Source organism: Thunnus albacares, chromosome 2, assembly GCF_914725855.1.
Source record: "Thunnus albacares chromosome 2, fThuAlb1.1, whole genome shotgun sequence".
NCBI classification, from domain to species: Eukaryota; Metazoa; Chordata; class Actinopteri; order Scombriformes; family Scombridae; genus Thunnus; species Thunnus albacares.
Genome location: NC_058107.1, coordinates 31,745,246 through 31,770,494, shown reverse-complemented (window position 1 = coordinate 31,770,494; position 25,249 = coordinate 31,745,246). Strand labels below are relative to the sequence as shown.

Here is a 25,249-nt window from a genome sequence, read left to right as displayed (position 1 = left end):
AGAACAGTCTTCAGGCAACAGATGCAACAGTTCAAACACAAACCAGCCTTAGCCAAGTGCTCGCTATTTGCCATCACGCCCTTAAAAGTTATAAATACGACTAATTAGTCTGCCGCCTTCTTCAGGCCAGCGAGAGGTAACAGCCTCCCTCAACGCCCATCACCCCATGCCTACACACCCTTCTCATGGGATCGGCATGAGTGCTTAATAAGTGCTAAAACAGACAGGAACACTATATAAAGCCCCTCAGAGATATCTCCATCTCACCACACTTAGCTTTGGTCAATCTTTCTTTTATCATTCCCTCACTCATTAAATAGATTTTAATTGCTGAGATTTCACAGAGTCAACCCCAAGAGTCCAAAAGTTATTCGCTGACTGTCATCAAAAGAGGGCTGCCATTTTTTAATCTGTGTAATTTTATTTCTGGAAGCATGAGCGAACAGGCCAAAACAGAGTCGTCATGTGGGGAGTACGGCAGGGGTGCCCCCTGGTACCCCCTGAGAAAATGGTGGCAGTCCAGCCGGCTTTTCAATCAGGATGTTGGCCTGCCGCCTTTCCTGGAGTCAGGGGACCCTCGGTGGATGGATGTGGACCGGCTCCAGAGGAGTCTGGCAGTCTGCTCCTGGCCAGGGTACATACCCACTCCCCTGTTTGTGCCCTACATCTCTCGGTCGATGCATCATACCAGCCAGGAGATTAGCAAGGAGGAGTACAAGTGGAGGGTCAGTCTGGATGTGGCTCACTTCACCCCCTCAGAGATTTCTCTCAGCGTCAAAGACGGATTCCTGGAGGTTGGAGGTACAGAACATTTGCATACAGCTCTGTTAATTAAACAGCTCCAAAGTTAAACTAATTACTTTTACACACAGGATAGTTTCTACTCTTGATAAAGTATTAATAATCTAATCTATCTAATATTATTATCTCAGAGTTATCTAAATAGAGTTCTCTCACAGTCCACTGAATAAAACCCTTAAAACTAAACACTGATGAGAAGGAAGCTGAATGTAACAAAATTAGAGCGCTGCTTAAATAATGTGCTTGGGGAAATTAAAATCACAGCTCTGTGGCAGAAATTAATTTCTGTGTTGAGTGGTTTCTCTGTGTTGCCTGATTCCTCTGTGTGTCCTCACATTCTTCCCCATAAATGGTAATCCATCCCCAGGGAAACACGAGGAGAGGCCAGACGAGCATGGATTTATTGCCAGATGTTTTACACGGAAATACAGGTATGTAAAGTAAACACTGATATTATTCTGCAGACGATGAAATATCCACAGTTTAAGCTATTCTAAACATCAGTCAACAGTCAGAGTGTCTCACTGAGGGTGTGTTTTTGATAGTATCCAATCTCTAAAATGCTCACTGGGCTGAGAAATTAGATATTATGTACATGAGTTTCAGTATCTGCAACATTGGCACACTGTATGTAGTGATACTCTAAACACGGCTGTGTCTTTTTCAGGCTCCCAGCTGAGATCGATGCTACTAAAATTGTATCCACGCTTTCTGTGGATGGTATCCTGACTGTGGAAGCTCCAGTTCCTGAAACCTCCGTTCCTGCTGCCATCACCATACCTATAAAGGTAATTACAACCGGGAAGTTTATTGACATTTAAACTGGAGATTTTCAAGAAAAGCTTTAAACAATATCCCCCAACTGTATCCAATTCATTATTTCTCTTGAGCTTCCACTTCCACTGAAAGGGCCTGGTGTAGAAATTCAGTACTGAGGTGGGCTGTGGAAGCTGAGTCAGCTGACCTTTAATCAAAACCACTCACTAAATTTCACTGCTGACATTTTCTACATATTTATCCACAAATGCAGATGGAGATGGAGGTTACTGAAGAGCGGGAAGAAATCACCCTTGATACAAACCCAGAGATTCCGTCTGCACATGAGGATCATGGGGAAGAGTCTCCACTAGAGGTCCATGGTGATCAAGCCCACCCTGGCAGCTCCACAGCTGGGCTTCAGGAGCATGACGAGAGGAGGGAACAGGAGGAGGAGACCCATGAAGAGCCAGCTGGTGAGTCCCTCCCTTCAGCGCCTGCAGATGGCGAAGGCACAGAGAGTCTTCCCGATTCTTCTAAGCACCATGAAGCCCTGGAAAGCCAAGAAAGCCCAGACACAGACATGTCCCAACAGCCGGAGCACAAAGAACCAGCCGTGGATGTAGAGATCCAGGTAATGGCAGGCTCAGAAGCCCTGGAAAGCCAAGAAAGCCCAGACAAAGACATGTCCCAACAGCCAGAGCATGAAGAACCAGCCGTGGATGTAGAGATCCAGGTAATGGCAGGCTCAGAGGAGGCTGCTGAGGAGATCACCCAGCCTGAGGTGCCAGAGCTGGGCCAAAGTCCAATGAGTGAGGTCCCAAGCCAGGAGCTGGAGGCTCCTGAACAACAACACACCAAGTAGACGGACACACAGATATCGCCAAAATGTTGTTCACACCACATGTAATGCATCAGCCTGCATATGCTTGCCTTGCATCAGTTCAACAGATGAATTTTAGTCGATACCTTTATAATAGCCATATAACCATGCTGTGTTTTGAGCTCCAATAAAGCAATAGCATGTGAAAATGTTAATTATTGTACTGGCGTTACTCATCATGTCTACATGTTTTTACATCCTCTCAATCTTAACCTGAATAGTGCTGTCTTTGTCTGAATTTGCAACTGTTTATGAATATGTGATCACATTCATGAGCATCATGCTCACAGCTAACTCCAAAAATACGTGAGTGCAAAATTTAAAAAGTGATTAATCATCATGCGGTTTCAGCTAAGAGGTTTTGACATTAATCAGATACTATACATTTGCACAGCTGTGCATTAGTCACTTCTACATGAGTAACTTGCTCAAGGAGAAACTGGCATGGTTCCAGTTATGCTGTTGCCATGGCAGCACAAGTCCACACATATCATCCGATACCAATAAATATAACGGTTTATGTGAGCTGCACATCACAGAAAGCAGTGCTTTTGTACAGCCAAAACTGTGGGGGCCTTTTGTTTTTTTGTTGTTTCCACAATGTGACTCCAGTTTGAAAACTTTAAAAATTCAAACTGATCATCCCTCTTGAGTCCAACATACAGAGAAGATTATATTATTTTGCATCACACAACATGCAATGGAATTGCCCCAATTTTTGCACTCACATTCAAAAGCTCTGGCATTGCTGCCTCCATGAGTTCGGCCCATTCTGCAACACACAGCGGTGCCAATCTCACCCAGCACTAAGCCCTCTGCAAATCTGCTGCCCAATTCCTTCTGTTATCCAACAATAACACCACAGGCTCCCTGGATCCCTGGAACCAGGCTGGTGAGTGGCACGGTTCTCAATAAAAGACACAGATGTTAAGACACACTGGGAGACTGGCTGGACATTTTTATTGCATCAGCCAATACAAAGACATCAACAGAAAAGAAGGCAGGAAACAAACGTCTTTGGCAAAGAAGTCAGTCTGTCCGCACCAAAATCATGCAGCCATCTTCCTGAATGCTCAAATAGAAAAGAAAATGCAAACCATATTGCAAAACCTGGAACACTTCAGATCAACGTTTATAATGAATTGTCACATATTAAAGTATATTTACAATACACTTTGGTAGAATACAGTATTAATGCACACAGTTCACCCTCTAGTGAAGCCACAGGAGGTGACTTACTTGCGTTTCTTGTCAGTTTAAGTGACATTCATTAACTTAAAAGATAACAGTCGAACTGAAGGAAGACACTCAAGTAAATAAAGGCACATTTGTCAAAATTGCTAAAATACTTATTTTTTTAACCAAAGAAATCATATACAATAGATTTTATGCAACTGTACCACAAAATTAGATGTTAATATAAATACAAACATAAATGTGATTCTTGAAAAGTTCACATATGGTGTCATCTTAACTTACTGGTTGGTTGAAAATGCTATGACTTATAATGCATTAGTGGCCCAACAGCTCTAGCATAACCTCAGGATACATCCACATGTAATATTAAAGCTGCACTAGGCAAGTTCACACACTGAGGGCTCCGTGAGCTGTTTGGGTAACACTTTTTTTTATTTTAGGTAACACTTTCACAACTTTTGCATTCAAATAGAGGTAAATAATCAATCAATAAATTATTTATTAAACATTTAAACACACTATAATGTAGTTATATTAAGATTTAAGGACTTTTTAGCAACTATAGTATAACTCCTTCAAAGCATTGGTTATTGTGTAACAGTTAACGAATACTTGGTATCATAATGTAACACACATTAATTGCAATCTTATATATTGATATGTCTTCATTAATAAAACATTTTATAACACACTGTGAGGATTTGTTTGTGTGTTATCATTCATCATTATATATTATTACATCTATGTGATACTAATGTAAATGTAATTAACGGTGTATAAACAAGTTATGGATGCTTCACAAAAGGATTTATAATTGTTGATGCAATAATTATAGAGTCCTGCCTCCTCTGGACATGTGTCATTTGTTTTTCAGGTTAAAATGAGAGAGAAGTGAACAAGAATTTCATTAAGGCAAACTATTGCAGCTTGTAAAAAGGTGTATTTTTAGATAAAAAACCTTGCCTGGTGTAGCTTTAATATGGACGTCAAAGAAGATCTCCCTACCATATTTTACACATTTTAATTCTAGATGTTTAACAACATGAAGCTGAAGGCCACACATTTCATATCAAACTTCAAATCAACTGTGCTGTTTGAACTGTTATGTCAGTGGGAAGGTTGGGGGTTTAGACCATGGTGGCCTCCTGGGGCTTGGGGACCTCTGCCTCCTGAATGTTGCCACCCTGCGAGCCATCGTTGCTGAAGAGGTAATACGGAGGCGTCTGCCGGGCTTCGATGATGAGGACGCCCTCGGGGGACAAGGAGGCGAAGACTGTCAGAGGGTCCACATCTATCGGGATCCTGGTGAAACGGAAGAGAAGAGGGGATGTAATTCAGGTGTTTTTTTATGCAAGGATACAAGTTTAGATGTAAGAGTAGCAGAAGTTTACTTGGTTGAGACTCTGTAAGCTGCTGTGTGCGTTCGGCATGTTTAACCCTCATCATGCCTACAAGTTTAACATACAAGGACTACCAACTGGGGTCCTTGGAGACCCCAAGAATAAACTACTGTAAGAAACAAGCATCATAGCAAAATGTTAACTTATTTCTTCTCAAAACATTATGAGTTATGTAATTAATGTAATCTGAAAAAAACAAGATTATTATTATTTTAGGAAAGTCACAGTTAGTTTAGTCAAAATTGCAGCTTTTATCCAAAGTACAATCTTTCCACAAAGCCTTCAAAATGACTGACAGAGTGCCCCCCCCCCCCCGATAGTGTGTGATACTTAAATTAGGACCCATGAAAAACATGAATTCAATAAATAGCTCCATCTATTAAAATTGCATGGGCATAATTGGGTCCTTTAGACGGGGGTCCCCCAGGACCCAAATACATTGGTATTTTTAAAAAGCAATGATTAAAACAGAAACAGAAAACAATGATGTGAAGTCATTAGGAACAGATTGATTGACAAAGTAATGAAAAATTGGAATGATAGAATAAAGCACCCGTGAGATATGACAAAAAGTATACCACTGGGGTCTGCTAGTACCCCAGTCGGTAGGATTAAGGTTAAAGGCACAAGTGAGGGGAACAAAATAAGGAGAGCGGTGAGGAAAAACAGTCTAGAGAAACAGTAGTTAGTTCCTGCTAGAGGTCATGCAAAACTATGTGACATTTTCCGCTATAGGAGCCGCTGTGCTAACATTGTTAAATGCATGGATTTTTTATTAACACTTTGTCAATACCCGTAAACAGCTTCCAGTCGGATGAGTTTACCACTATATGTCCAGGGGGGGAAAAAAAATGACTTGGCTCAGGATTGTGGCTGTTATTAAAAATGTTCACCCTGTCCTCCTCGGCTAGCACTCATTCTACACTCACAAAAACTATCTCACACCAAGGAGATGAAGTGAAAGCCATCCTCAGTTTTCATTATAAAAAATCCTCCTGCTCTGCGACAAAGACGAGGGAGAGAAAACACACAGTTGACCCAGGTGTGAGGTTTGCAAAAATGAAGCCTGAATCCAATTAAAGCGAGTATCTGCTTGCAGAAGTTTAACACTTATAAATTTCCATCGATGTATACTTTCCTAATCGGCTGCTCTCATCTGTCATATAGGCAACTGCTAATTTGTGTCAAGTATATAAATTTTTTTTCCCTGTTTGCTTCATTTTTTGACACTTCTCATGGTGAAATATTATAGTATTTATTTCCAGAGCAGAGCAGGATAATTGGCTTCCAAAACTTGCAGCAAGATCGGCCAGAGCTGCAGCATGTGACAGCTTCATGTTATACAAATGTATAGAGACTTTAGGAACAATGATATCTTGTCATCTTTAAATGTCAAGCTGATAAGTATTTAGTTCCAGCTCTTCGAAATAACGCATATATCACTTAATAGAAGCCCTCCAAAGTCTACTGTAGTGGTGCTAAAGTTCAACACATCCAGGCAAACTCTGCTCGTTGTCAGACAGCATAGCCAAATATGGGTATTCTAGGTTTTCTGTGCGAGCAGCCAAGTGTCTTTGGGAGTTAATATAAACATCAGGCTCTGTTGTTAAGAGGAGACTGTAGGTCTGCCCTCCATTTAATTAGAGAAGTCTCTCCACTGGCTTCCCACTCCACTGAGAAATACAAGTCAGAGGGGACAGAGGAGTGAAGACAGAAAGAAAAGGACCTCACCTCACAGAGGCAGACAGACATAGAGGTCGAGTATAGCAACAGTACGTCAAGCCTATTTGTGTAACCAAATACCACATATAATGTCTCATTGAGCTTTACAGGTTAACTTTAATAACAAGTTCCATACGTAGTCCAAGATCTCTAAAGGGACAAGACAAGGAAAAACTCCCTACAAAAAAATGAAGGAACACAAGGAGGAAACTAAAATTAGATTAAACAAAAAAAAGACCATGGTGACAGGACAACAGGCTGTAATAGGAGCTGTAGGTGGGGGAAAAGCAATTACAAAAAATAAAAAGAAAGGTGTGACAAAAATAGAAATACAGATTACAAAAATAGTCATGACGCAATTATTAGACGAGTTAAAATTTTGACTTGATGATGGCCCTAGATGAAAAGTCAAGGGATCATATAAGTTGTTAAAATTCATTCCTAGGGGCGCCCCGGTGGCTTAATGGTTAAGACGCATAACACATAACCAGAATGTTCATGGCTTGACTCCTGGCTGGATGACCCTTGTCGCATGTCATACCCCTCTCTCTCTATATATCCTGAAGTTTCCAGTCAATTCCCAACAATGTCTGTCAAATAAAGGCATAAATAGCCAGAAAAAATAACCATTCTGAGAGGAACATCAATGTCTATGCCAAGTTTCAAAGCAATTTATGAGACATTTCAATCAAAATCATAATGTCAATCTCATGATGACGCTAGAAGAAATGTCAGCAGGTCACTTAAGTCAGCAGGCTTCATCCTCCAGGGACCATGACTGTTGGTACTAAATTTCATGGCAATCCATCCAACAGTTGTTCGACAACAATCCGACGTTGTCGTCCCTGGATTCATGCTGCTAAGTCCCCCTGTTTAACACTTATAAGTATAATATAAACAATTAATAAATGGTTTATAACACACTACAATATAGTTATAAGCAGAAATAAGGACATTTTAAGTGTTTATTAGTACTTCCTCTATGAAGGCATATTTTATATTATCACAATTGTGATTTATTATATTGTCATCATTATCTGTTTATCATTATCTGTTTATACACCAGCTTTCAGTTATGGGTGCCCACAGGAAGAGCTATACTGCAGTTGTTAACAAATATATAAAAAAAATACTTATATCTGCTTATAGTGTCTCATAAATGATTTATTAAATGTTTATGTACTGCTTACAAGTGCAAAATAGGGGGACTCAAAGTAAAGTGTTACCAAAGCCAGTATTTAAAGTTTGTGGAAGCCAGTATTAATATTGAATATTTTTTATCAGTTCCCTGCTCCAGCCACAAACACACATAAACACACAAACACATACTGTACCTACACATGTTTCAGTATCTATCTCCCTCCACCTTCCTTCAAGGAGCCAATTGCTGTGAAGCAAAGTTGCCCCTTCTGACAAAGTCAAATCACTCAGTCGGCCCATTACTTGGGACTCCGGCAGAAACCTTATCTGTGCAGCTCGGTGAGTTTATTTACCTCTGGCAAGCGCACATTTTATCTCAGACATTGATTTTGTACAACTGCCAAAAAATTGTCCAATATACTTTCCCCCTGCACAGATGCTGAGACAGAGACAGACAAGACAGTGAGACCTGACAGGGTGTGTGTGTGTGTGTGTGTTAAACATATAACCCATATGTTCTTTCCAACTGATACAGTGCACATATGGACTAAGTACTATAATGTGTCTCATGAGGATAGATACAGAGGAAGAACAAACAGAGATTCCTGAATAACAAGCTGATCTCACTGCAGACTTTCACATACAGTACAAAACATATAGGGGTTACTGTGTTGCTGCTGGGCCACATGACCTCAAGTTTCAATGCTACCTTTGCTCTCAGAACTGATTTTACAACAACATATTTGGTTAATAACTGACATATTTCTCACTCGTTTGGAAAAACAGAAAAATTAACCCTTGGTCTCTGTTGTACCCTTAAACTTATACTTTTGATCAATTGCATAACAAGGGTTATCGCCTTCAAACTGTTTGTTTTGTCTGACCAATAGTCCAAAAAACAAAGATATTCAGTTTATTATCACATAAGATGAAGAACTGCCATAAAAATGCTATATTTCTGATAGATTAAAGGTTTTTACATTTTGCTGTCTTTATCTTGTTTTTACATGTGGCAGGTAATTGATAAATGTGATAATTTGTATAAATCTTTAAGGGATAATGCTGGTGATTTTCCATATTTCTCTTGTTGTCAACAAGCCAACAAGGGAACCATGCGTCACTGCACAAACGTGGGAACGTGGTTCCGTTTACTTCGCTTGTTTACTTAGCTTGTTGTGCTGCATATCACAACCTCTTGACTTTGTACTACGTTGCACATTGTTAAGATGATTAAAGTCAACAGGTTGTGATATATAGAACAACAAGTTAATGAAGCTCTATAAACTGAAAAGTGTTCTGGTGTATGCACAATGGTGTCTGCCTTACACAAAACTACTCTCCAGAGACTGAAAATGTGATTGCTTTTATTACTCTTTTGAGTTTTCTTTAAAGAAACTACCATCATCATAATCTTCATGAAGAAACATGTCACCCAGTGCAACAGTGTGGTTCATTGACATGTTTTTAATAGTTTTTTGGACAACAACAGAGCTGTGTATTCAAAGTCTGATATATATTATTCCTGAGAGCTCTAGGGCTCTTAGGAATAACATATATCAGACTAACATACATCAGACTTTGGATACACACACAATACTTGTAAATAGATTAATTCATTGTCAAATTTGTTGACTATAAGAAAAGTATAGAAAATCACCAGCCATATCCTAAATATTTTGCCTTTTTAAAAACTGTAGTACAAATAAAGTTTATTGATATTATTATAATTTAATCCAGAATAAAAAAACATAGTTGTGCTTCAATTAAAAGTACATTCACAGTCATACAAACTATCCGAAGGAATAACATGTCTGCCCTATGCTCTCTCTTTCTCTCTGTCTCTCATATAACCAGCGTATTTGTGTATCGAGGGCAGTTATTTATATGTGTGCCCTATCCCCCCTCCACCACCACCACCACCACCACCACCCCACCACCCTTGCTCTATATATTCTATGTCATTCACTTTAGGTTTTGCCCAGCGGAAGAGCACAGGCCTGATCTCAGAGCTTTCCAATTAAAAGGATTGTGATATGAACAGTGCAGGGCTAGCACAACTGCTTACTAATTAGCCAACAGGAAATTAACAGAACTGGAGTGACGCGCCAGTGAGACGGCGATTCGCACCAGCGATTAGCACTGCTGTTTGAAGTCTTCCCGCTGCCCAATTAAATAGGCAGAGGCGGAGAGCCAGGCAGGTTGTGGAAACTTCTGTGGCCTGTTTGGCTTGGATGACTTACAATATGAAAAGTCTCCTCCTCCTCCTTCTGCTCTACAATACTTATTACAATACTTATCCATGTAGTGGATGCTTTAATATTCTAGTGTTAGTAAAGGTTGTTTTTTATCAGTGACAGCTATTTGGAGTTGACAAGTTTTGATTGGAGAGTTGCGTGTCCACTCGGAGCTGATATGACTCTGGAGCAGCTGTTCGAAACTATTTTAAGTGAGAGGGGTGGAATGACATAGTATTGACTTTTACACACTTACGAGATAAATAAACATCAATGATACTAGAGCTTCAACGATCAGTCGATAAAACGATTAATCGACAGAGAATTAATCTGCAACTATTTTGATAATTAAATAATCGTTTTAGACATTTTCGAAGTGAAAATGCAAAATATTCACGTGTTGCAGCGTCTCAAATGTGATGATTTGAAGCTTTTCTGTGTCATACTTGGTATCAAACTGAGTATCTTTGTATTTAGGACTGTTAATTGAACAAAGCAAGACATTAGAAGACATCACCTTGGGCTGTAAGAAATTATAAGGTGCAATTTTGACTATTTTCTGACATTTTATGGACAAACAATTAATCAATTAACTGACAAAATAATCAAGAAATTACTCGATAATGAAGATAATCATTAGTTGCAGCCCTAATAAACACTCAGTGGTTTGCTTTAAGCAATAAATTGAGATTTCTGATTTTTGAGTCATCTCTAAAATGTAATACGTTGCATTCAGAGATTGTTAGCAGAAAGTAGTGTACATGATATGGACACTACTTCAAAATGCCACCACTTCTTTTATTCCATTGTGGGAATTTATGAGGGCACTATAAAGAGAATAAATTTTACAGAGTACTCTGACACCCGGATTAAATAGTGAACAATAAATATAGTGCACTATGTAATAAATAGGGAGTGATTTAAGACACACAGTCTTGCCCCACTTCCAGCTTCTGATACATATATATATAGTTGGATATAACTTTTAGCTCTCAGTGTATCATCTGTTTTTTGTCTGTATTCTAAAGTAAACTGGTATCTATCACTGTAGTGGACAGTTTATTTTGAACACATTGTTGTGTATGTACATTTTTGTATTCAGAAAGGAAGCAAACTTTATATGCGTAGTTACAAACAGTATACAAAGTGATTTGCAGAGGGCAGAAAAAAAGAGGGACTGAAAGAGGCAAAGAAAACAGTATGTATAAGAATATAAAAAATATAAAGTTTGAAATATTATGTGATAAAGTCCAGAAAAAATGACTACAGCTTCCATGAGCCTTTGCCACAGGTACGATATTAAAACCTTATTGGATGTCATTTGTTGGATGCTAACAAAACAATTTTGTTTAAAGTCAGTATGTGCAAATTTTTATGTGATTATAACATATTTAAGATACTTCTGATAGCAACAGTTTCTGATTAACAACCGCAGTGAAGATTGATACAATCTATGTGTTGCTTTCAGCTCGTTTATCTTTGAATCCCCTGGTTAGAATCATGAATGGAGGCTGGATGTTTGTGTCTTTTTTCATACAACAAACTACTGAGACACATCACTGTGAAACATGTTTAAATCCTACATATGGTGGCTTTAAACTAAAGGTGTGCTCACATTTTACTGTCAAGTTTTGTAGTACATTTATCTTAGCACATGGACAGTATAATGTTTCAGCTTTTTAGAAAGATGAAGATGAAAGAGGCTCTTGATGGGAAAACACACTGTCTGGCTAAAACCATTAAAACAGATGTCAGCAGGAAAATTTGGGCTCACTGTGGCAGTGGTTCCCAATCTTTTTCTTCTTTTGGCTCATTAATATGAAGCCATATCTGCTTGTAGAGAGTCATGTAATCGAAAAATGATTTTCCTCTCAACAGACCATTTTATTTAATAATTTTAGAGGTTTGAAAATATAAAACTGCTCAATATGTAATCAGGCAAAAGGCTGAGCAGCCTTTTCTCAGCAGCAGATTCTAGCAGAGTTTTGTTTCTTATTACTTTTTCTTGGTAATCATGTCTCGGCCCTTTTCAGGCGCCCCAACCATCAACCACAGCTCTGTAGCATTCGTATTGTATGTGCAATGGCTTAAGCAAACAAGATTTAAGTATATAATGGTAGATATGTAATTTAATTACACGGTAAACGGTCAGTTTAATTTAACACTGCCACCATAAAAATCAAAATGTTGGTAATATTTCTATCAGTCTTCAGCCATTAGGGATAATTTAACGGTTTTCATGGCTCTGAGAAGCCACTTCACGGTCCTATCAGCTCAATGTGTGGACAAACAACTCTCCATTAAACACTTCTATGTTCCATAATGATAAATTATTAGCTCTTGAATATGCGGCATGCGTCATAAATATGATGAAAACTGAAGCTGTTTGTGTCCATAATGAGCAGAAAGCCAGTGAGGAAAACAAGAAGGAGGAGTGAAATTACTCACTGTATCTTCTTTGTGAAATTCTTTGTCACTATGCCTCCTTCTTCTTGCTTCTCTTCATGTTTCCCTGTTTGGAAAAAAAACAATGAGTGAGCCATGCAACCTTAAATAACTTCAGGGATGAGCGTTACACAATAGTTTAGCAAGGTCATGGATCATAAATGGATGTCCTCATCACCAGTTCAATAGGACACTAATCATAAATACCTGTCATGACTCTTACAAACTTTAAATTTATCCGTGGTATTGGAAAGAAATTAAAAAGGTGATGATGACACTAGAATAAAAACAGATTTCATTTGGTGCACAAAGTTTCCATTGCTCAATCCAAATGTGTTTTTGTAATGTGACATTGGGTGGAGTGCAATGAACATGTTGAAATGATGAAACACCCTTTCATTCTCTCAGACATGTTGAACTTGGGGGAGAACAGCTCAGCCTGGAAAGCCCCCTCCTAAACCCCCCCTTCCTTCCAGAGCAACAAGCCTGGTCTCTTCCCCGCACTGTTTATGGCCGTTCTATCTCTCGGGCCTGCTAGCAGCTGCTCTGGGGCTGCTAAATGTCAACGCCGCCGCCAGCAGTGTGGCCTGCCCCACCCCTCAACCCCCATCCAGCTCGACTATGCGCTACCCTATACCCCCCCAGTGACGTCTCTGCCTGCCGAAAGTACTGGACTCCACCAGAGATCCAGACTGGAATATGTAAAGCTCCAGAGAGGACTGAGCTACAATCACCGGTGAAGTCATGGGATTATTATATAAACCTCACCATGACTTAAGAAGTCAAACTGCTCCCCTGATTATCTCTATAAGATTTTTCATGAATAACGGAGGTTTGGGCAGAGAGTATCCTCTCCTTGTTTTCAAGGCTTTTTATGACAGAGATACCAAATTCCAGATGCTCTGTGTAATATGTTCTGGGAGGAGTGATGACAGACAGTGTGTTATCGTAACGGATAACGCACTAAAAAGGTTTTCTGCCTGTACAAATATCAAGGACAGGGCTGTAGCTTTCACATTTGCAGACGCAGGATGATGCTTTTTGATACAACTTTTGTTGCGGGGAAAGAAGGAGGTTTATGTGTTTCCTTCTGTCTATTTTGCAAGACTTGGATAGAGGTAGAAATCAAGGATAGAACATGCTTCTGAAGGCTACATATGCTGCAACTAACAATTGATTATTCTGCCAATTATTTTCTTGATTTGTCTATAAAACACCAGAAAACAGTGTACAATGTCTATCACAATATCCTCAAATGTTAAAATGCCAAAAATATTCAATTAATTATAATGTAAAACCAAGAAAAGCAGTAAATTCTCAAATTTAAGAACCTTGAACCATCAAATATTTGGCATTTTTGTTTAAAAAAATGACTTAAATGATTATTTGATAATCAAAATCCTTGTCAATTAATTGTATTTGTTAATTTGTAATTGTTAATTGTAATTATTCAATTGATGGTTGTATCTCTCATGCGAATGTATATTTCTTTTCCATTTAAAACTCGACTCATGACACTAAATTTAACCAATCAGTCACACAAGTTGTTGTTTGGGATTAAGCCTGTTTGACTAACCCATGAGGTCCTTTCCTGCGTAGATCCACAGAAACATTTACACAACCTCCAGCCTTATGAGTCACTTTGCTGACTGGAATTGTTCGATTTAACTCAAAGATTTGTAGTCACTTAAGTAGACTTTGACCTGATGTTTGAATACATAGTATAAGGACAGCTGTCCAATCAAAGGTTTACTTCAGTGATTTAGTACTGTTGGGGGACTTACAAGAGTAAGATTAACAAAACAATGACGAACATTGAGGCAGGAGAGGACGAGGTATGCTGATGTTTAGTCTCCGGTATGGGTCACTTGATCCTACATTTCCTATAATGCAACTTGATGCTCTTTCAAGACCCACATCTCCAGTTTTAACACAGACTTTCTGTTATGAATTTTGTTTAGGGCTGCAACTAAAGATTATCTCCATTATTGATTAATCTGTTGATTATTTTCTTGATTAATTGATTAGTTGTTTGGTCTACAAGATGTCAGAAAATGGTAAAAATGGTTAAAAAATGGTTGATCGTTGTTTCCCAAAGCCTAAGGCAACGTCCTCAAATGTCTTGTTTTTTCTGACCAACAGTCCACAACCCAAAGATATTCAGTTTAATGTCCTGGAAGACTAAAGAAACCAAAAAATATTCACAACTGAGAAGCTAGAATCAAAGACTTCTGGCATCTTAAAAAATGTGATCACAGTGATTATCAAAATAGTTGCTGAATAGTTTTCTGTCAATCGACTAATCGTTGCAGCTCTAATTTTGAGTCTAAAGCCCAAGCCAATATAACTCTGATGATATCATTAGTGTTATTCTCTTCTTACTTTGGAAAGCTTCATCCAGAGCCACAGAGGAAATCAAAAAATCAATTTTTGTGACATGTAAACTGAACATAAGTAAGTATAATTGGTGGATGGTCCTTCTAAGAGCCTAAAATTAAAGATTGCCAAGAAGATTCTTAAAAATCGAGAAGTTGTATCACTCTTGATGATGTTTATGTTGGTTGGTTATTGGTTTGAACTTTAGGGTCTTTCAATTGGAACTTTTGGCCATGCTGAGCCAAATCATGCCACATTGATTTGCGTTTCCATTACCAGTTTGTTGCCAAGTTGTGCCGAGTCACGCCAGAGATGGACTATCTCTGGAGTCGGGCCAAGTTGAATTCAGTACAAAACCTCTAAAAGTGCTGATTAAAAGCTCAGCAACCACCATTATGAAACCAGATTTTTACGTTAAAAGTTTGTTAATTTACCCATTAATAAAGATGGAATTATGGTATTTATTAATGGGGGTTTTGGGTGGATGCATTGAAATAAATTAAGGTATTTTTAATGGATTAATTTATACCTTAAAATGCCTTAATTTTCTAATTAAGGTGAGTAATTGGTGGTATTTTAAGGGATTCTTGTTCCATCGTGCGCCTACTGTATGTGCAACAGAGTTTCCACATCATGACTGTTTTCTGTGATTTATCAGTGCAAGTCACTACGCAAAAAAAGCAACTGATTTGGTCAGTGACAACAATCAGCTGGACGGTTCCGTGTTAGGAAATTGTTGGTTCACGTAGTGAGCACCGCTAGCCTCAAACATTCATGTATCACACTCCCCAGTCACACGTTTAAAACGGGGTCGAGTCACCATGGCAGGCAGGCCCAACATGGCGCTGATTGAATGACCCAACTGGCATACCAACAATGTGTTTATAAAAAACTCAGAGTTAGGGGGCCTGCTCTCCTCTGTGCTCCCTTCAGTGCGGGGTATCCCTGGAATTTGTCTGTCTTTTGAAGCACGGACATGAGGAAGCAAATTTCTACAAGATTTAGTGACCAAGCTTGAACGTGATACCAGCGGAGACAGAAGCTGCACAAGGCCTTCTGGGTAAAAGTCTGGTCCTATTTCCAGAACATTCTCTCCCGTGTTTAATGGCAGCGAGTGGCTTGTCTTATTGTAAACAGAGACTGTTGTCACGGGCCTTGCCTTAAATCTAAATCGAGCTCATGTGTGACTGCGGGAGTGATTCTCCAGGAATCTGAAACAGGTGTCTAAGCTTGAGGATCTGCCTGCCAGCGTGCAAGTCCCAGTCCCCAAAATCTGTCCAGCTCACTCCATATCAAGACTCATTAACGATGAGACCATGTTACACTGCCGAGGCTTTCATTGTGCTGCTTCGAATCTGCTGCCAAACTAAAAGAGATGATCTTTCTTGGCCAGATTTGAACGAGAATCCTCAGAGATGCTCAGTAAGATGTTGTTTATGCTTTGTTTCAATAAAATCTGCTTGGCTCTGGCACTTTGATTTGGCTGCACTCCTGTTATTTAAACAATTAATTTTAGACTTCAATAGAGCTGCGAAGATTAGTCAATTGATTGGTTGTTTGACAGAAAATGAATTGTCAACTATTTTCATAATTGATTAATCTTTTAGGGGCACTTTTCATGAAAAAAATGCCTTAAATGTGTATATTTTCTGGTTTTATTACTTCTGTGATAGTAAACTGAACATCTTTGGGTTGTGGACTGACAAGTCGAGATATTTTAGGTTGCATCTTGTTCTTTGAGAAACAGTGATCCACATTTTTCACCATTTTCTGACATTTTATAGACCAAACGATTAATCAAGAAAATAATCAACAGATTAATTGATAATGAAAATAATCGTTAGTTGCAACCCTCAGACTATTTTGTGATTTTAAATGTATTTTACTTGTACATGTGGACGTCTGTCTTGTATGTTTAAGACGTTTTGTCTAAATGTGACTAACTGGTGAACGTTAACTACAAATAAAAATACATTAAACAAGATTGTTGTTGAGACTTTTGAAATATCGAGGTCAGAAGTCTGAACTCCCTCTGCATAATCCCACCCCCTTAGGTCGGTTTTGACTTGCCACCCAAAACAATCTTGTAAGATTTCCTAATTCTTTATTATTTTAAATATGCCGTAACTGTTTAATTATATTTTCTGTCAATTTATAATCACTTTAAACTGCTTTTCCACTTATTTGTGGTGGAAAAATAAGAAATGATTTTGCCTTAAAATGTGTAATTTCTATGTAATTATATAAAGTAAATCCCCCAAATTATGCTGGGTATATACTGAGGGCATGACCTCCATGTCCTCAATGGCAGCTACAGTCCAGCAGATAATGTTTTTCACAACACAATGCAGGCCTATCTGTGTACCTGTCCTGTTTATAATCTATTTAAAGCGGTTTCTGTGCAACTTTTCAATGTAATTTTTCATTCTGATTATTTAATTGTTGTCTGTAAAAGCACTTTGGACAGTATGTGTTGTTTTTAGATGCACACTATAAATAAAACTCATTCGTATTCTGCACTGATGTTTGTCACAGTGGCAAGTTGTCTTGAGGCTCACTTTGACCTCGAGTCACAGCAGTCAAAATTGCCTTTTCTTCCATTTATCCATACAGGTTTACCCATCAAAACAACCTCACAACTCACCTGACACTTCTACAAATCCATCTCTCGTTTTGACGTTTAATTCCTCTGGTTTAAAGCTGTGGACGTTCACACAAACTTTCCAGGGCTCGCCCCCGGTGGTGATGGGGGAGCTCCGGGAGGAGGGCTCGTTGTACCTGCTGGTGTACAGCGTGGGGCCTCCCTGGGACTGGCGCGGGGGGAAACCTGTGCGTAAACTGCTGCTGAAGGGCGAAGAACTGAGGCGTGTGCCTAACCGGCCCGGCCGAGCCCAGCCCGGCCAGTCCATTGCGAGATCATCGGGGAAAGGTGGCATCCCAAACTCATCTTCCATAAACCGAGGTCCGAGCTGATCCCTGAATGGAGACTGCTCTCTGAACGGCGATTCTCCAAACGGATCCCTGGGAAACCTCTGTCGGTTTCCCATCGTGTAGAAGTCTCCCTCTGCCATGTCCAGCTGAGGTCTAAACCTGAGAAAGTTCAGCTGTTTACGCGAAAACAACCCTAACACAAAATCTTTTCCTTTTTCAAACAGGACCACCCAAATCTATGTGTAGCAAAACTTTTATCTCTTTCGGATTACGTGCATCACCGTTACGCAATCGGTCACCTGTTGATCCAACAACAAACACTTAAGAGGACTCACTTTCTAACGCCTTCAAAGGAACTGATCTAATTCCTTCTGGCTGTGGGTTTTATACTGGGTAGCGATTTCCCAGACGATGAGTCGGCACAGGGCAAGTGTCTGGAAAGTGCTGGGAGGATCTGGAGATCATGCACACTGCAAAAAAAATACCAATTTGCGAAGTAATATCGTAACTTAAACACTTAAAAGTCCTTAAAACAAGAGGAAACTGTTCCTGTTATGATTCACATCAGCGTTTTCAGCTGTTTATTAGAGTCAAATTACATGTCAAGACTTTAATAAGGATTACATGACTTGCTACGGTGGATATTTTTTGCAGTGCATGCGCAACAGCTGACCAAAAGACCAGCCTTCCTTTTACCAAATTAAGTCGCTCTCCACATGTCACTCACACAGAGTTGGAGCTCCCTCCTCTTTGTGACTCACTGGCTTTTTAATAGAAAATAACGCAGAGCTTCAGGTCAAACACACTGATGTCACTGTACGGATAAAACAAAACCACTAAGAAGTCAACTTTGTGAGGTTAAATCATCTGTTTGTTTGAACACAAGAGAAAACTGCGATTGCGTTTTTTTTATTCAGAACATGATTTTATATACTAGCTTATTCTGAACACGCAGTGAAAGGGAAGGGAAAGTTGATTTCATGGAGGTTTATGGCGGGGACAATTCAATTTCCAGGTGACACATTATTACAACGCGAGTTCACACTGACACAAGAATAAATGTGACAGTATGAAAAACATGTGTTTTTGCAATATGCTGGTCCATATGGGAAACGGGAGAGTAGCCTATGCATAATTTTAACACCAAAACACTGGATCACTATTGCTATATGAGCTTCTTATTGGAATTTTTCAAGATAACAAAAGACATGATCAGAGGGATCTTCAGCACAAAGACATCTAGAGTCCATTGATTGATGCGTAACTGGCATCTTTTCCTCTTCCACATCAACACCATTTTAACACATCCAAGGCCCAAATATCACATTCTGTAAATGAAATCATCACATCCTTTGAATAATTTATACAATGCAGATGCATATTTACACCACAGTAATTACATATTCGACATTATTTTGCACAAGAACTAATGTAAACTTTACATTGTTAGATGGGGAGAGGTGCCCATCCATAAAGTTTATCAACATGACTGCACAAATCTTCCGCTAGCACATAGTCAACACTGGTTGAACTCATCATCCTCTTATACTTTATGACTTTATGACTTTTGTGCCAGGTTCCTTCCTATTCCAGCGTTATATTTCCCTCATTCGTTCATTTTACTTGACATTCAGGGAAATAAGCTGCAAGTATTGAGTGCATAGAGAGCAGTCTGTCAGGCTTGGAGCAGTTACACAGACAGGATGACGGATACAAAATCAGAGAAATATGACTCTTAATTATGTGGAAAGGCAGTTTCAGACTTCTGCAGATTCAAACTCTGCAGTCAAAGCAGCCGCAAAATTAACTTTAAAGGAATAGTTGGAGATTTGGGGTAATAATCACTTTCTTGCTGAGAGTTAGCTGAAAAAATTGATACCGCTTTCATGTTTGTTTCATAATATGAAGTTATCATCATTAGCTGCTTGGCTTAGCTTATTAAAAAGACCGGAAACAGAGGGAAACAGCTAATTTGGCTCAGTCCGCATGTAAGAAAATCAACCTACCTCTAAAACTATCTTTTTTTTGTTTAATTTGTACAAAAACCAAAGTGTATAGAACAAGTTATGGTTTTACAAAACATCATGTGTTAGACTGTCTGCTAGCACATAACACAACTGCACTTGAAAAATGAGGAAAACTTTCTACAAAGCAAAGAATACAAAGCAGCAACCTTCTGCCTTTCTTTATTCTTTGACCTCTATTGAGTTTTAACAAATATTTAAAAAAAAAAAATCCCAAAAACTTGGATTGCCAGAGAAATAGTCTTGTAGCAAGCTAACCTCCCTACAAAATAGGACCTTATATCCATTATGATTAAACAAACATGAGTCTTGAAGTTCTGTTACGGCAGAATCTTCTCTCAAATTCTTGTCGCCGGGCTAAACATTTTCAGCTCTGTTCAGAATATCTAGAGAAATATCAGATGATGAAGAGGACGCAGCTCAGTGCCGTTAATGTATTAGACAACAAACGTAATATTAAACAACCAGTTTTCAGATTAAACCTTACAAAACAACATTGTCAAACCCACAGCCAACAGTAAACCTGCCAGTAGATTAGCTCAAGAGTCTCTCATTTCCATCTTTATGCTAAGTTTAGTGAACCGGCTCCTGGCTGTTGCTTCATATTTAGCAGACGACTATAAGAGTGGTGCTATTCTTATCTACCTCTCTGCAAGAAAGCAAATGCACATATTTTCCAAAATGTCAAACTATTCCTTTTTCTGTTGTTGTGTTTTTTTTTAAGCACCCAAAACAAAAGGTCAGACAGGAAGGAGCTTTTCTGCAATTCCAGTTTGTGCTCCTTCTTTATTTGAAAACACTGCCTTCTAATTTGAGGTTTATGTGTGAGTCAGGTGGCAAAACCAAAAGGAATTATTTACAACATACCAAAAATAAATTACAGCAGTGTCATAACTATAAATTGACAGTGTTGCATAGAAAGATTGACCACTACTGATAGGGACAACAAACCAATAAATATTAAATAAGTAATAAATATGTATGCTTCTGCACAATTCAAAACTTGACCTTCTGTGTTCATGTAACACTGGAAAAAAAAAAAAAAATCAGTGGCTATATGTGTTTGGTTCTAGTCTTGTAGCAGGAAAACATTACTCAAGTATATTAAGATTCAATGTTATTCATAAGTTCTGACTTATTTTCAGTTTGTTGCAACCAAGTGAGGTGCAGTTTTTTCTTCCTGTGCTCGCTTTTTAATCTAATGTATCAAATAAACAAAACTCTGAGACTAACACATGCAGTATAATAACTACAGACAATCTAAGATGAAAAATTAAGCATTGAAGTCGATAAAAATGTCTATTACTTTTATCTTTAAAGTATCTTTTTTGCAATTGTTTTCATTTTGAGATGTCAAGGAAATACCTCTGCAGACACTGAGGATTTTGTCAGAACAAATCCTCCTCCCTGTCCCTGCGCAATATTTCAATCGCTCTCTGTTGTATTACATGGACTGACATTTCAATTGTTTTCCACTTGATCAGAGGATAAATTAATTTGACATTTGAGCTGACAGGCTGTTTGCTCGCTGTCAGGCCACCCTCACCGTTTCATTTTTCAGAGAAAACACGTCTGTTCCCCACCTTGTGAAATGCTGAGATCAGAGCAATAAACCGTTTCCTTATTCCTGATAACGATCCCTCTGAAGCCATTTGTAAACACTCGGATCAAATGGCCGAAATGTTACCTCGATTCTTCACTTCATGGTGCAAAACCTAGAACATGCTGTCCTGTGAAACTCTGCCTTTCAAGAGTTCAGTGTTCACCCAGTGCATCTGCACCTGCATATGGCCAAAACATATATTGCAAGATAAAACAATTATGGGAATTAAGTAGTTTCAACCCATTTAAAAATAAATATTAAATTTACAGTTTTAAAGCATTTAAAGTAATAATTTAATGGGAAGTGCACAGGCATAAAAATAAGGATCTTAGTTGACCAAATACAATAAATGTGTTTCCCTCTATGTGATATTGTAAATATCTAAGAGATGAACAGTCTCAGGCCATTGTGAGTGCTGATGCAAGAGGATGCTGTACATGAACAAAACAAACAAAGACATTCGGTCTCCAGTAGTCTCTGTGGGCAGAGTGAACAAGACTGCCTCAATGAAAGACATGGTTGGACCCCTGCTGGGACATTTCCACTCAAGCGTCAAAGACGAGCACGGAGACGCACACAGTCGATTGTTCCAACATCCGCCGTCCTCGCTCTCAACTGGAAACACGGCAGATGTTTCTGTCCCGTAATGTTCTCTGGGAAACCTAATGCCTGGTTTTGTTGCGTTTGTTCAGCGAACTGCGGCTCCGGCTGCGACTGCGGGTCCCAAAGATTGAGTTCCAGGATGAACTACGACTGTAGCTCCTGTAGGAGGAGTAACTGTGGCTCCGGCTCCTGCTCCGGCTCATGCTGTGGATCGGGCTGCGACTGCGGCTACGCGTGAAGAGGCTGCTCCAGGATGACACGCTGGTCGATCGGCTGCTGGAAGAAGGACTGGGTCTGAAGTATGGGATGGGGCGCTTCCTGGCACTGTGAGGAGCCACATAGATATAGATTTTTATATATGAACAATGGGTCGAATGACTATGTTTAATGTGAAAGAACCCACAAAGAATTTTCCACCCAACTGCAATTCACTTCAGCTCTATGGAGCGTTTTAGTGTCTTTCAGCTCATTGGTCTGAGTTTACAGACCGCAACATTACTGTTTTGGCTCACTCTCACTCCCCTCATTGTCATTTTCAGTCGCAGCAGGCAACTGTTTCAGTGAAAAAGTTCTTAAAAACCACTGTACTTTACCTGCTCAGCACCCAACAGCAAACAGACACAGTTAGAGACTAGCTGGTGAACATAACGTGACATTTAGCATCTAAAGAGACAGATACTTTCCTCAGGAGGCAAAAACAGCTAAAAAGAGAGTGAATATGAGATTTACAGTTGTCAGGTGGACATAAACATGACTCCAAATGAATAATAATATTGCTGCGTATCTAACGGATAGGTAAGTAAGCAACTGTTTGCCATATCAACTTAGAAGGTGATAAAAAGTCAGGGTGTCGTGGCCAAGTGGCCAAAAGAATCAATTAATGGAGGTTTAAAGCTAATAGATTTTTTTGGTCACTCACAAATTTTATAGCATTATAAAGATGTTATAGCTCATTTTTTACCAAAAAAGTGCCTATTTACACATCCAGCAGATGACATTTTGGACATTTGTAAAAAAGACTTTTGCTTTAAGAAATACTGGCTGGGATAGATAAATAAGCTTATCGAGTTGTTCTACTATGTCCAGTGGACTTAAAGGAGACCATGGCCCTGTCTGGAGCTGCGCCGGAGAGGAAATGTCGAAAGCGGTGCGACAGGATCCGGAAACAGGGTAAGCGTGGAGGAGAGCAAGCTAGGCTAACTGCTAACCCCTACAAACTGGCAGTTCCAACAATCATGCTGGTTAATGTTCATTCTCTGGACAGCAAAATGGATTATATAACCCCCCTATCAGTGCTGGTCACTCGTTGACATGCATGACATGCCAGTTTTCTTTTTCTCTTGGGATTTATAGGTTTGTTATTATTTTTAAGGGAATCTTTAGATATATATCTTTTCTGTTGTTGCACTGTTGTGGGCCAGGAGGAACAGCATTTTGTTTTTTGTGTATGCAAATACACAAGAAATTGACAATAAACTGGAACTTGCATCTTGAATCTTGAATTAACATGTCATGCTTCTGGCCACCTGATGAATGTAAGTCCAGCATTCACTCCTCTTCCAGCTCAGTTTTGTTCTCCACATAACCAGGAAAATATCTGTCTTTTTAACGTACTGGATACTCCACTGTGTTCGCTAGCCAACATACACAAACTAATATAAGCTAAATTTATCTGTCTGCCATATAATGCTGGGCAGGTAGCGGTTGATGGGGATGATGGGAAAAGTTGTAGGCTGTAAAACCAAAAAAATGTAGCTGAGTTTGTCACTACAAATGACCAATTTGATCCATGTTTTTTTTTATTAAATTAATTTTTAAAGTATTGATTAGAAGAGTTTTAAAATAGAATTACAAGTACACAGCTCATCAACATGAGGGAAAGATTTCAGGTTGGGGACTTGTCCAACTGAGGGGGCGGAGGGTGGGACCAGCAGTATGTTTTCGCTGCTTTTGTGCATAAAAATGTATGTTGTGGCTATAAAAAAACCACAATAGAGAAGCTGTACCTCGTGATTCTGCGTGCTTCCAGATGGCTTGGTGAGTCTCTCCTCCTCTTCTTCATGGGAGAGTAGGATTTGCGTCTTCGTCTCTTCCTGCTAACCTTATGCTTCGCATCCGTCCCTCTGGAGCTAGGTGTTCTCTTTCTGTCCCGTAGTCTGAGAAGCAGACATAATAATGTGAAAATTTCAGCACCAACAATGTAAATACAGTATGTATTTGTTGTACGTCACTAATGAAGAGTCGTTAGCGGCTGAAACATTTAGTAAAATTCACCTGTCAGCGCTGTATCTCGAGTAGCTTCCTCTGGAGCTCATGCTAGCCACGCTGCCTCGTCGCCTCAGATCAGCTGAATAACTTGGTGAGCGTGAGTACGAGCTGCAACCAGAAAATGACCATTAACCCCTCGAATCGAGCAAAGCACCAGTAGTTATGTCTCTATAGAATATTACACAAATTTTCATGCAAATTTCTGAAATTTCAGCAAAATAAAATGAGGAAGTCACTGCCCCCTGCCAAGAAATAGGCACTATATTTTACTGTCCACTACTTTGACAGTGAAATTCATACACAACGAAAAAAGTTGTTTCTACTAATAACCCCACAATGCAATGTGTTGCATTTTATAGATGCAAAGATGACCGTTTTATGACTCTACACCTGTTAGGGATGATGTAAAATGATGATAATACATCATTTATTGCTCCCTACACTGTAGAGTAAACTACTGAGTGGTATACAGGGAGTATGTGGATGAGTAAATGAGGAACATAAGCACATAAGCCCCAGTAGTTTTTACACATTACATTTGTTTTGTACAAATTAAACAAACAAGATATAAAGTGTTAATCAGTGAGCTTTACAGGTGCTGGATGTTCCTCTCTGTTTCCAGTAAACCAACCTGCAGGATGACAGCGACGGGCTTCGAGAGTAGTGTCCGGAGTATCTGGAACTCCCCGATGATCTGCTCCTGCTCCTTCTGCTGGATGAGCGGTGTTTCCGACGCCTTCGAGACGACTCTCTCATCCTCTGCGAACAACTGGAGGTCTTTGGAGATCTCACAACCTCTACCTGACACCCCAAGGTTATCTGCTCTCTGCAAAGCAAACACATAAAGACATTTCAGCGCTTTGACT

At 39.3% G+C, this 25,249-nt stretch overlaps 3 protein-coding genes across 3 annotated transcripts in view; 1 reads left to right on the top strand and 2 right to left on the bottom strand.

Annotated features, from left to right (window-relative positions):
• The first annotated feature begins 337 nt into the window (after positions 1-337).
• si:dkey-1k23.3 (heat shock protein beta-1) lies at positions 338-1,637 on the top strand. Its single transcript, XM_044338096.1, has 3 exons — positions 338-801; positions 1,169-1,232; positions 1,469-1,637. The coding sequence occupies exons 1-3, from the start codon at positions 435-437 to the stop codon at positions 1,620-1,622; spliced, it is 585 nt and encodes a 194-aa protein (XP_044194031.1). The 5' UTR covers positions 338-434; the 3' UTR covers positions 1,623-1,637.
• A 1,746-nt stretch (positions 1,638-3,383) lies between these two features.
• On the bottom strand, positions 3,384-18,242 carry hspb8 (heat shock protein b8). Its single transcript, XM_044330591.1, has 3 exons — positions 17,599-18,242; positions 12,582-12,645; positions 3,384-4,939 (listed from the first exon to the last, which is right to left on the bottom strand). The coding sequence occupies exons 1-3, from the start codon at positions 18,023-18,025 to the stop codon at positions 4,765-4,767; spliced, it is 666 nt and encodes a 221-aa protein (XP_044186526.1). The 5' UTR covers positions 18,026-18,242; the 3' UTR covers positions 3,384-4,764.
• The window catches only part of srrm4 (serine/arginine repetitive matrix 4), a 72,580-nt gene continuing 65,437 nt past the window's right edge, over positions 18,107-25,249 (bottom strand). The window contains exons 10-13 of the mRNA XM_044330579.1: positions 25,015-25,209; positions 24,390-24,491; positions 24,122-24,271; positions 18,107-22,439 (exon numbers count right to left, since the gene is read on the bottom strand). Coding sequence (XP_044186514.1) covers positions 22,175-22,439; positions 24,122-24,271; positions 24,390-24,491; positions 25,015-25,209 — 712 coding nt within the window. The 3' untranslated portion in view covers positions 18,107-22,174. The remainder of the gene's footprint in view (positions 22,440-24,121; positions 24,272-24,389; positions 24,492-25,014; positions 25,210-25,249) is intronic.